Source organism: Propithecus coquereli, unplaced genomic scaffold (assembly GCF_000956105.1).
Source record: "Propithecus coquereli isolate 6110/MARCELLA unplaced genomic scaffold, Pcoq_1.0 Scaffold27, whole genome shotgun sequence".
NCBI lineage: Eukaryota > Metazoa > Chordata > Mammalia > Primates > Indriidae > Propithecus > Propithecus coquereli.
Genome location: NW_012148285.1, coordinates 12,871,035 through 12,882,626, shown reverse-complemented (window position 1 = coordinate 12,882,626; position 11,592 = coordinate 12,871,035). Strand labels below are relative to the sequence as shown.

General features: G+C 36.9%; 1 protein-coding gene across 1 annotated transcript in view; it reads right to left on the bottom strand.

The window, feature by feature from the left end:
- Positions 1-3,359: 3,359 nt before the first annotated feature.
- Positions 3,360-11,592, bottom strand: part of SMG1 (SMG1 phosphatidylinositol 3-kinase-related kinase) — a 160,273-nt gene continuing 152,040 nt past the window's right edge. Inside the window, exons 49-56 of the mRNA XM_012647554.1 lie at positions 11,220-11,372; positions 10,051-10,230; positions 9,048-9,275; positions 7,865-8,076; positions 7,597-7,703; positions 6,690-6,869; positions 6,507-6,613; positions 3,360-4,512 (exon numbers count right to left, since the gene is read on the bottom strand). Coding sequence (XP_012503008.1) covers positions 4,435-4,512; positions 6,507-6,613; positions 6,690-6,869; positions 7,597-7,703; positions 7,865-8,076; positions 9,048-9,275; positions 10,051-10,230; positions 11,220-11,372 — 1,245 coding nt within the window. The 3' untranslated portion in view covers positions 3,360-4,434. The remainder of the gene's footprint in view (positions 4,513-6,506; positions 6,614-6,689; positions 6,870-7,596; positions 7,704-7,864; positions 8,077-9,047; positions 9,276-10,050; positions 10,231-11,219; positions 11,373-11,592) is intronic.

Sequence of the window (11,592 nt, the reverse complement as noted above, 5' to 3'; positions counted from 1 at the left end):
TAGGCATGTATTTTTGTTTTCCAAAAGATGCATTATGAACATTTTCAGGAAGCTGGTGTGATTTATTCAACTTTTAATCTTAAATACAATCACAAAATTATATCCATCAGGAGGCATTACAACCTTTTGTACAGAGAAGCCATTATTTATACAATGTTACTAGGACAAGGAAGAGTCAGTTCAACGCAACTTGCTCTTACAGTAAGGGTAAAAAGTAAATGAACAAGTAAGTGAAGTATGATGTCATTGCCACTGACATTACAGCTGGAAATATAAGGGAAATTTAAACCAGAAAAATAACTGGCACAATAACTTTAAAGAGGAGCTGAAACTTCGACTGTTAGGAAAAGAAAAGACAAACTATATTTTATCAGCCTGTTTTGAAAGAAAAACATTCTAAAAGTCTGCCTTTCAGAATAACATGCAACTTTTAAGTTTACCATCTTTAAAAATCGAGCTAATTATATGGCATTTTTATATTAACACAACAAACAGCTTTTTCCTAGTAAGCCCAGCCAAATTCCCACGGAAAGCAAGGGACCCTAAGTGGTTCATGTTCTACAATCCTTGAAACCTATAAAGCTTCTCTCAATCAGCGTCAGTTTGGCCTTCTGTTAACTAAGGTTGGTGATATTGTTATCCAGGCCTAAAAAGCAGGAAAACTACAACAAACCCTTAGGGTTTCACAATACAATGAATTTCCCCCTCCCCAACATTTGGAAAAATTTGGGATACTTGCTAGCTTTTTCCCCATAGGAGGAATCTTTCTAATACTACTCAAATATTGAAAACAAAATCTATCACCTTTAAGAAACCCTTGCCTTAATAATAATTCTACCTCCTTGATTTAAGGGGGGGAAAGTCCTAGTTCTAAATTACTGGCATTTTACAAGCTCAACAAGATATAAAATGGAACATTGGTTTTCACATTCATCTAATTTTATGTAAAACAGAGATGCTTAAATGTGCTAATAGTAAAGTATTCATTGATATTTGATGTATATGAATATGACTAACAGGCTAATTGTAGGTGCTTTCTTTAATATGAAAAGAATTGGGAGAAAAGAAGAACCAGCTCCTTTGATTTTAGTAGTGCCAAAACAAGCCCCCCAGAGTAATTACAAAAATGTGGAGGAAAATAGGCCAGGAAGACTTTTCAATTCAAAGTACTGCCTATAATACCCCAGATTAAAAAGGACCTAAGATTGCACATCAACTCTAATATTTGGCTGTACTTGCATTGCCCTGTTCGGCATTTTTTAAATGGCTCTTTCCTTAAGTTTCACACATCAGAACAACCACAATTTAAGAACAAAACAAAAAACAATGCAGATAACACCAAACATTGGACAATATTAAGAAAACCACTTACTAAGTTTAGGTAATAGAGGCAAATGTTGAGAGCAGAAGTGATGGAAGTTTTTCTTTGTATTACAAACCCTCACCCTGAACCTGGGGTTTGGGCTCTAAAAAAATAATTTCCAGACACAGATCAAGAGCCTGATTAGCAGTTCCCACACAGAAATCTCACATATCTCAAGAACAACTCACCACAAGTGTCGGACACAAAAGAATCTTAATGATCACCTAGCAAACTATGTTAAGAACTCATGACCAAAATTAATGAGAAACTTCAAGACACATCAAAGAAACAGTAGAAGTTAGAATTAGCTCCATAAACTACTAAGCCTCCACAGCTTTGCAGAGAAATCAACTAAAAATTAGGCAATTCTAACAAATTAAAGAAAACAAAACACTTAAAATTAACTTCAATTTCCAAGAGTACTTTGAATGGAAGAGGTTGTTTGCAGGTTACTCTGTACCCCTTGAATCTTAGAAGAGACAGAGAGAGAGAGGAGAGGGAGGGTGAGAGAGAAATAGGAGAGGATCCCTGGTTTTCCACAGGTATTCTATGTCATCAAAAATGTATGACTTCTTAACTACAGCCCTCTTAACGTCACATTATTTTAGAAAATAATCCCTAAAATATAGCCCAGTCTTCTCAATCTAACTGATGAGGTCTCTTAAAAATGTTCAAAACGGCTGCTTACACGGTAACTCCCCAAAGGAAGCCAACAGTACAAACCAGGATCTTGTCCACAGTGCAGTAAAGAGCAAGCTTTTGAAGCCATCCATGTCTGCCTCACAACCAAACACCCATTCTGTATGCCACATTATCCTCTGAGGGAGCATTTTAAAGTAAAAGTGACGGATAATTTACCAGAGGCACATATTTCTGAAATAAAGCTGTTTTGTTTATGCTTAGATAAGGTGCCAGGTACCTCTGACGCCTGAAAACACAAGCAATAAAATTCACCCATTTCATTTATCTTCTTTACCAAAGAGGAGGCAATTTCTGAATCCTATCAATTGTGACGAACTCATGTGAACTGGTTTTATCATTGTGATAAAAGTTTTCCCTTGTGACAACAATAAAGAATGCTGTGAAAAGACTTTAACCTTGAGAGAGCAGAGGTAATCCAGTGATGAATGTAATGGCTCCCAGAGCCTCTAGGAAATAAAGCAGTGTGCAAAATACAATATGGCATTATTATTCCAGCTAGGTTGTTTTGATTGTGAAAATAAGGTTCAGAATGAATGGAGAAAATAAACTTTGATGTGCTAGGTTCCTTAATTTACTGTTGGACACATAGGTATTCAAAAATACCACCTTTCTTACAATACTTGTTGAAGTATTAAGAAAGCATTGATACTCAAATGCATTCTCTCACAGGTACTTAAAGATTATAGATTAATGTGGCAATCAGAATACAGAAAAGGCCCAGAGCTATGTGGAATTTTTCCTTAATACCTTTCAAGTTTGTCTGTAAAGACTGGCAACTAGAAAGTGACCACTATCCTAATCTCTAAAATGCAGGGAAAATGTACTCAAACAATTAAGATTTTAACTGTGTTCTATTTTGAGCTGATACTTGATTTTAAGAATCCTATCTAGTCTGGATTTTTATTTTGGATCAACAATTTAGCTTACACAGTCAGTACTGAAATTGCGATGCTAAATGTAAGGAAACCTTGATCATGAATTCACTATAATGTATTACTGAACAGCAAGCTATTAAAATTGTGCAAAAACTAGAGCACTTCACAGACTATTTTAATAACTGAACTTAATAAAAGATGTTGGTGGATCTCACTGTTGTTGATGTTTCATGTACATGTCCTAAAATGCCAGGTAAACTAAAGCACTTTTAATTTACAAATTGTAAATTAAAAGTATCAAATGAGAAAACTAAATTAAAAAAACATTTCACTCTACCTCCACCAGAACATCACTTTATTGTTAATCTGTCATCAACAATGTAAAACTCTAATAGGTACTCTATCCTGGTTCTTTAAAAGGTAAAAGGTTACATTAGATTACCTACTTTCCATGAAAGAAACTACAGCAATCACAGAAGAGGGAAAATTTGAATGACCTCCCAAAAAAATGCACACTATAAGCAAAGGGGAGTGTACATTAAATCAAATGTCTGTTGGATTCATTACTTTTGAATGCACAGTGACAATTCTGGAAACTGTACATGATAGAATCACAGAAATGACTTAAATAACCAGAATTACATTTGTATGTGATCACCAGACCTTTAAACAATCCTTGAATTTTCCATGTTATCAGTGGTTTTGGAGAAATTTCTTTTTATCACTCCAAATGTAAGTTGTTAACAGCATCGAGACGGAAGCATATGAAATATAAGGATTGAAATAAAAGTGAATTTGAAATATGGCTAATCTACTGGATTAGGTAAAAGGGGAATGGGTAAGTGGTGGGGAGGAGGCAGGAACGACGGGGTGGTTTTTTTCCCTTCATTTCAGAAGTTCTTCCAATGTAGTGTATCTGTTACATAGCTCTCCATTTTCAGTCCATTTCTGAAATTCATATCGCATAGCCTTTTTGTACTTACTGGTCAACCCAACCAGTACTGTTGCCAAGCAACAAGTGTTACACGAGAATCTGAATGCATCAAATCTTCCTTGGCTGTGATTTCTTCGCGGCCCCAGTTTTCCCTGTTTCTGAGCGGGATTTGTTTTTTCCTGGATTGTACACACAGGGTCAGGTGGAATGGAGTTCCAAATCACTCTGTGCTCCGCAGCAGCCCGATTTCTTTCTGCAGCTAACCTCCTGACACGTGTGCTGCTGTTCTGTGGCAGAAAGACAATCTCCGTGTTCAGGCGGTGAGCTTTCTTTCTTTCACCCTTGACCCTAGGGTTGCAGGCCACGGTGTTGGGCGTATCCCTGAGTGCAGCTGTCCTGCAGGATTCACTTCCTAGTGCACCGAGATTTCCTAGGTTTCCTCAGAGTAAGCCCCCAGTCGCATCACCACCGACTGTGGTGTGGCTTTGGATGCCTGAGGCTGAGTTGATTCTGGTGGATGTCTGACCTCGTTTAACCAGACTCATCTACTGTCTTGCCATTCATACCCAGGCTGTCCAACCTTCATACAGCTGAGCCAAGTTATCTAGATTAGTTGCTTCCTTAATGACATAGTCAACCTGTAAAAACAAGCAAGATAGTATTTAAAGAAGCCATTTAAAACTTTTAAGGGCATGGGCCATATGAGTTATATTAAGTGTTTAAGAGTAAGTTTCTAATCACCCAAATTAATTACCCAAAGGATGGATAGTTGATATGGTGGAAAGAGTTAAGTAAGCTGGGCTTCTCCCATAACCCCACGGTTTATGAGAGGTGTCTTGGGAAAGTTACAACCCCTTTGAGCCTTTATGGCTCCTTAGATGAATGAAGAAAGAGCCCTACAGATCCCACATGTGCTCTTAGAGCTAAACACATGACATCACAGGATAAATGCTTACGTGGTGTATAAACAAGGGCCTCGCACAATGGGTGCTTAACAAATGTCCACTGATTCTGACTCAACTAAATTTTCTTTTATAGCAAAACATATGATCAATTCTGTATCCAGAGCATCCGTCAGGGTCCAATTATACGGTAAATGTTCAACATATGTCTGCTGAATTATAATCTGTGCCAAAAGTTATGTGCAAAGGACTCCACACTTACCCTCCTCTTGTGAGCCCATTAATTTTCATATTAAATTTAATAACTATCAGAATAAAAAGCACAATAGCTAAGTAGCCTTTACAAAGATAGAGAGCTAAGATAGTTAGAAAGATATAAAAAGCACATAATTCATTAACCTACCAGAAAGTTTCTGAAGACATCTCTGACTCAGAACATCTTTCACATTTTTTGACAAACTCGACAAAACTGTTTCTAAAAAAGAATTTTTTAAAACCTCTTGCCCAAAAAGAGTTTAAGTCCAGGTCCTATACAACAATGTAATAGTGTTTAAAAGGAAAACAAAATTCCTTGCTGATGTTAAAACTGAATTGTGGGTCAGACACAGTGGCTCACGCCTGTAATGCCAGCACTTTCGGAGGCTGTGGCGGGGAGACTGCTTGAGGCCAGGAGTTCAAGACCAGCCTGGACAAATAGGGAGACCAGGTCTCTATAAAAAAATTAGCTGGGTGTGGTGGCTCACACCTATAGTCCCAGCTACTCAGACTAGGGCAGGAAGATTGCTTGAACCCAGGGGTTTGAGGTTGCAGTGAGCTATGATGACACCACTATACGCTAGCCCAGTCAGCAAAGAGAGACCCTGTCTCAAAAAAAAAAATAAAATAAATTTGAATTGTGGATGCCAAAGCATTGACAGGATATTCACAGTCTCAAAGTTTTACTCCACAGGAGAAAAAAAGTATATTTGTAATGGCAAAATCAGGAGAATACCATCCTTGACCAAATGATCTAACTTAACATCAAAGATGGCACAAACTGACATGCGTCCCTTGATGTAAAATACTGAAAAAGAAACATCACTGATGTAGTATTCCTGCCAAAAAATGTTAACTCTGAAATGAATTGTAAGGAAAATATCAGACAAATACAAACTGAGGCACATTCTGCAAACCAACTGGTTTGGACACATCAAAAATGTCAAGGGAAGGGGGAACGAAAATGTTAACAACTGGTGAGTCTAGGTAAAAAGTATGTGGGCATTCCTATAACTTTTCTGAAGGTTTAACATTTTTTTTCAATAAATAGCTAGGGAGGAAAAATTCTCAAATTTCATCATATTCAATATTAACAAAACTAACGAAAAAATTTCAGAATAATGACTGCAGCCAAATGCCCACTGATACCCAAGGATGCTTTACAGATACAGATTGCGTATCCCTTATCCAAAATACTTGGGACCAGAAGTGTTTCGGATTTGGGATTCTGATTAAAAGAGAGCTGGGGAATGGGAAGCAAAGTGCCAATAGGTAAGGGTTAGAGTAAAATGGTGACTACTTGACAACTCCAGAGCTGTGCTATTCAAAATCTTCTGAATCCTGAAAATAGATTTAAGTTCCTTATTCCTTGATGAACCACCAAGGAAATGGGTGACAGGCATCTTTAAACCTATACTTTTCCAGCAGCATTAAAATGTGTAAGTTTCAAAATGTCAAGTTTCAAAAATGGTCACCTGTTCAGCAACTGACATCCTCCTATTCGGATCAACATCTCGGCCCTCTAACTTGGCTTTCACTCTCTTCCACACACTCACTGCATATGAGTTTCTCTCTTGCACAGCTATGAAGCAATAAAAACACATGTAAGTCAAACTACCATTTTATATACAAATTTAAGGTATCTTTATTCTAAGTACCTTTCCCAGTTTTAGGGTCTCTGACAGCCTTTTTAGGACTACAAGCAACACTCTTGCCAGTTCCTGGAATGGTGCTTGGTGGAGTATCTGCTGATGTAGCAAGATTTTTCTGAATCAGCTTTCTAGCATTCTGTGACATAACATCAGGCTGAGTCTTCTGGCCAGTGTTGCTCCGTACTGCTATAGAGAAAGAGTTGTTGGTTCAATTTACAGGTAAACAGAAAGCAGAGTGGGGTAAGCAGACAGCAGGAGATAGGTGGTGGTGGTAAATACCCCATATTAAATAATCAATTACAAATCCTTATCCTTTGACACAGCAATTGTCTTCCTAAAAATATAGCCTAAACAATCAGACATTCAGATACAAATTTGTATAATGATGTTCACTACCTTGTGGCATCAAAAAAAAAATATGTCTTAATTGTCCAACAATGGAAGGCTAATATGATACGGCAATAGAACTGCATATTAAATTTGGCCATTAAGTCACTTTTTAAAAGATTATTTAATGACAGGTAAACTGTTAATTTAATATTAAGTGGGAAAAGGCCACAAAAATTGTCTCCACAGGGTGGTCCCAATGTGTCTGTGTATGTGTATCCATGCACACAGAGAAGTAAATCAACAAATACACAGTGGTTTTTACCTCTATTTGGGGTGGAACTACAAATTTTCTAAATTTCTCTAATAGACATGTATTTTAAAATCATAAATTTTTAGAACAGTATACAAGGCATTTTTACTCTCCCACACGAATATTTTTTAAAAATAAGCTAAAATCTGTTCAGTTTGAGATTCTAGTATGACAGGGTTTAAGTGTTTAACATTAAACACTTATATATACTTAAACATCTTAGCATCTATGCGTAGATTTATTAAAAGATCAAGACTCAGCTTCTTCTCATACCTGCAGCAAAGGACGGCTGATAAGTAGCAGATGACGTTGGACTCGAACATTCATTTGTTGCATCAGTGACTAAGGGTGATGCAAAACTCACTAAATTATTATAGATACTGAAATATAAAACAAAATGGCTTATTTATGAAATGCCTTACCAGATAACAACTTATAAAACTATGAACAAAACTGAAAAATTTTAAATCCAGAAAGACAAACTTATTATACCAGATGTTTTGTTTATATTTTGTAAATTTTGGCCAGAAGCCTATCTTACCTCTGACTTTGTGTTTTCAGTTCTTTCAAGGTGGGAGTGATTTCCTGGAGCATTTCAACATGTTCTTGACTTCGAACCTGACCCATAGCCTGGACTAATGTAAACAGAACTGTCTGAATGTTGTCTTGCCATGATTTATATTCACCCAAAAACTGCCTAACACTGTTCTCATAGGGAATATCTTCACCATCTGCCAGAGCAGCTTCTTCATCCTAGAATCAATATATTAATAATTAAGAAAAATGGTTTTTGTGTCAGCAATTACCAATTACACTCCAGTTACCTGCTGATTAAGAGGTGATATATGTTCCAAATATCACTGTGTTTAATCTACTTATTACAGTTCAACTTCTTTTCTACATGAACTTTGTTTCCACCACCAAATAAAAACTCAAAGTAGGCTGGGTGTGGTAGCTCACACCTGTAATCCCAGCACTGTGAGAGGCCGAGGCAGGCCAAGCATTTATGACCAGACTGGGCAAGATAGTGAGACCCCATCTCTACAAAAAATTCAAAAATTAGCTGGGTATGGTAGCATGCACCTATAGTTCCAGCTACTTGGGAGGCTGAGGTGGGAGGACTGCTGGAGCCCAGGAGTTTGAGGCTATAATGAGTTATGATCACGCCACTGCACTCTAGCCTGGGCAACAGAACAAGACCCTGTCTCAAAAAAACAAAAAACAAAACAAATCCAAAAATACCTCAAGTAAAAATAAATCCTAAAATTAAATTATTTGCCGTTGTGTAATGATGAAGCAAATTAGCCTTCTCTAGAGGCACAGTTTCCTTACTAACTAGATTATGTAAGATACTGGATGGAAGAGACAGTATTTCATTCATTTTGGAGGCAAACTATATGGGTTTGGAGGTACAGGTGGGGAGGAGAAAGGTTGGAGGTTGGAGATTTAAACATTCAGACTAGATTCAAATCTCAGTTCTATTACAAGTTATATGACATTGAGTGAATTAATTTCTTTAAGCCTCAATTTCTTTGTGTATGAAATTCAAACTACTACCTGCTTAAAAACATAATTGATGAAAACAAACTAACTCAGTTACAAATCAGAAGATGTGACGAGAAATTGTTTTTGTTTATAAAATGTTACTGTTTTTCCATAAATAAGACTACTTGTTATTTTATAAAAGAGGGGGAGTAAATATATGTCAATAGTATTAGTCTTACCTTGGCCATTGCTTTTAGGAGATGTTTGACATCTCCAAGCTGTCGGTTATGACCAGTCAGCACAGTCTTTATATTATCAACCAGATTCTGAATTGTTTCACAGACAGTTTCAATCTGTTGCTCTTTCTCTGTCTGAATTGCCCTCTGAGTAGACATATCCTGGGTCAACTGTTTGTGTGCTGACAAAAGCCATTCAGAGCTACCAATAGGATGTTCAAGACCAGTGTCCTAAACAGAACAAAGATTTGTGTGATTTTTAAGCATCAGCTGAAGTAATATGAGTCCTTTCTTAATTATCGTTATTAAAAGATATCAGTGACTCAAACTGAGATAAAGAGAACCTCAGTGGCTGAGTCATGAATTACCTACCTAATAAAATAATACTAAATAATTTCAAAAATCTATGAAATACAGATTAAGATTTTCAACTCTTCTGTACAGTTATATAGGATATAATGCTTAAAGTTTAAGACTCAAGAAATATATCTGGCATGACGAAGATGACTGGCATCCAGGTCCCCAAACTCACTCCAAATAACTCTAAGAAATGAAACCAAAGCTAACACACAGCTTAAAGCCTTCCCACAAAATATAAAGGCCATACTTATCCACTTGCTATTTCTGAACTTCACTGACCTTTCCAGCATTCATTCATCTTCTACTAGAGCTCTTTCTACTACTCTGTCTTCAGTGCATCTGAATCATTTGCTATATGATTGCTATAGTCATCTTTCTCCTCCTCCCTTCTGAACTTCTATAGTACTTTGGTTGTGACTCCCACAATCCTTTTCACTGTTTCATTTGTTGTATTATTAAATAAATAAGTTCCTTGAAGGCTAAGAGCAAGATTTAATCACTACTGTGCCCCTCATAACAACCTCTTACATACAGTGCATGCCCAATAAATGTAAACTGAGTGAATACATTAAACTGATTTTGACAGTATAACATTGGCCTTATTTTAATCACAGTCTCTCCACTCCCACCACAACTCAAGACTCACCACTCTCTGTAATAAACGAAGCTCTAACTCAGACACTGAGCTGTTAAACTGTGATGCAAATGAACACATTTGCTGACATCGTTTGATTAGCTCAAATAATGCAGCATCCAGGTTTAAGGCTTCTGCAGTTCTTGTTCGTAAACTTTCAAAATGAATGATATTGCTGCACAGAAAAGTGACCTGTGAAGAGAGAAACAGAACCAGCACAATGAGGGGAGAAAAGCAATTAATGACATGAAAAAATACTGCATTCTCACTTCCAGAACTGAGGACCAGAATTGGCCCTGAAAATGTATGACTCTTTTGGGAAATAAACCAAATCCTCATAAAGGCTATTAGAAGTAAACGTACATTTTAATTTATGCTGATACTTTTAGATCTCAATTGGCCAAAAGCGCCTAAGAACAATTAGGTAAATGTATCTTCTACGTGACTGTTTTTACATAAAAATTTACTCCATAATAAAACAGTTGTCAATATTCAGCTGCAATTTGTTACATCCAAATTTCAGAGAACATTTCTGCCAGAATATTCCCCTTCTGCTTCTATTCCTAACTAACTTTATAAGACCAGAAAATACTAACTGGACATTTGCCAATATTAAGCACATTTTTTAAAGGTATAATTAATAATATTGTGATTATGTTCTTAAATAGTTCGTATCCTAATAGGCACACGCTGAAATATTTACATATAAAATATTTGGGATTCCTGTTAAGTATGGGATGGAAAGAAGGAATAGGGAGTATGGATGAAATAATAAAGGACTTAAGTTGATAATTACCGAATTTTAGTGATGGGTATGAAGAGGGATGGGTATCATTTTAGTAGTCTAATTTTATACCTGATTGAAAATTTCCATAATAGTTTTTTTGGTCCCCTCCCCCCATCACAACAAAGTTAATCCACAACCTCTAGTAGAGCACAAGGTCATAAAACGTTTTATTGTCATGCGGGAAGAAAGTTATTCAAGAGGCAGTCAGGCCCACCAAACTAAACGGCTGTGAGCCCGGCCTAAGGGATGCCCTGAAAATCTTTCCAGATGCTCCTCCTGGGCTGTTAACTAGAGCATGGGCCCTTAAGCTCCCCTAGTTATCCCTCACATAACTTTCTGTAAGATATATGATCCTGTAACTGAATACAAAGACGGTACACCTGAGTCACAATACCTGACTTGCTCTTTGGCTCTCTTTAAGGACAAGATTTCTTCTTTCAGCTATTGTTGCTTCAAAATCTTGTAGTACCGGTGCCAATGCAGGGTTAGCACCACCTGCCCACTTGAGTCGCTGCTCAATGCTTGCTTCAAGGGCTGCTAGTTTCTCCTATAAAAGCCAGCAGAATCTTGGTGAATGTTTGTGACATTCTTCACTTCCTATGTGTCAAGTATTTTATATAATACAAGAGATGCAAAAGAAGTGGGGTGAGTATACATAATTTAGAAAACAACTTTAACAGTCACCTTTTGGAATTAACCTTAAGTTCACTTTGAATATTTCCTTCAGGTCAAACACATCTGAGGAGGTAAGAACTGGCTTTCAGCTT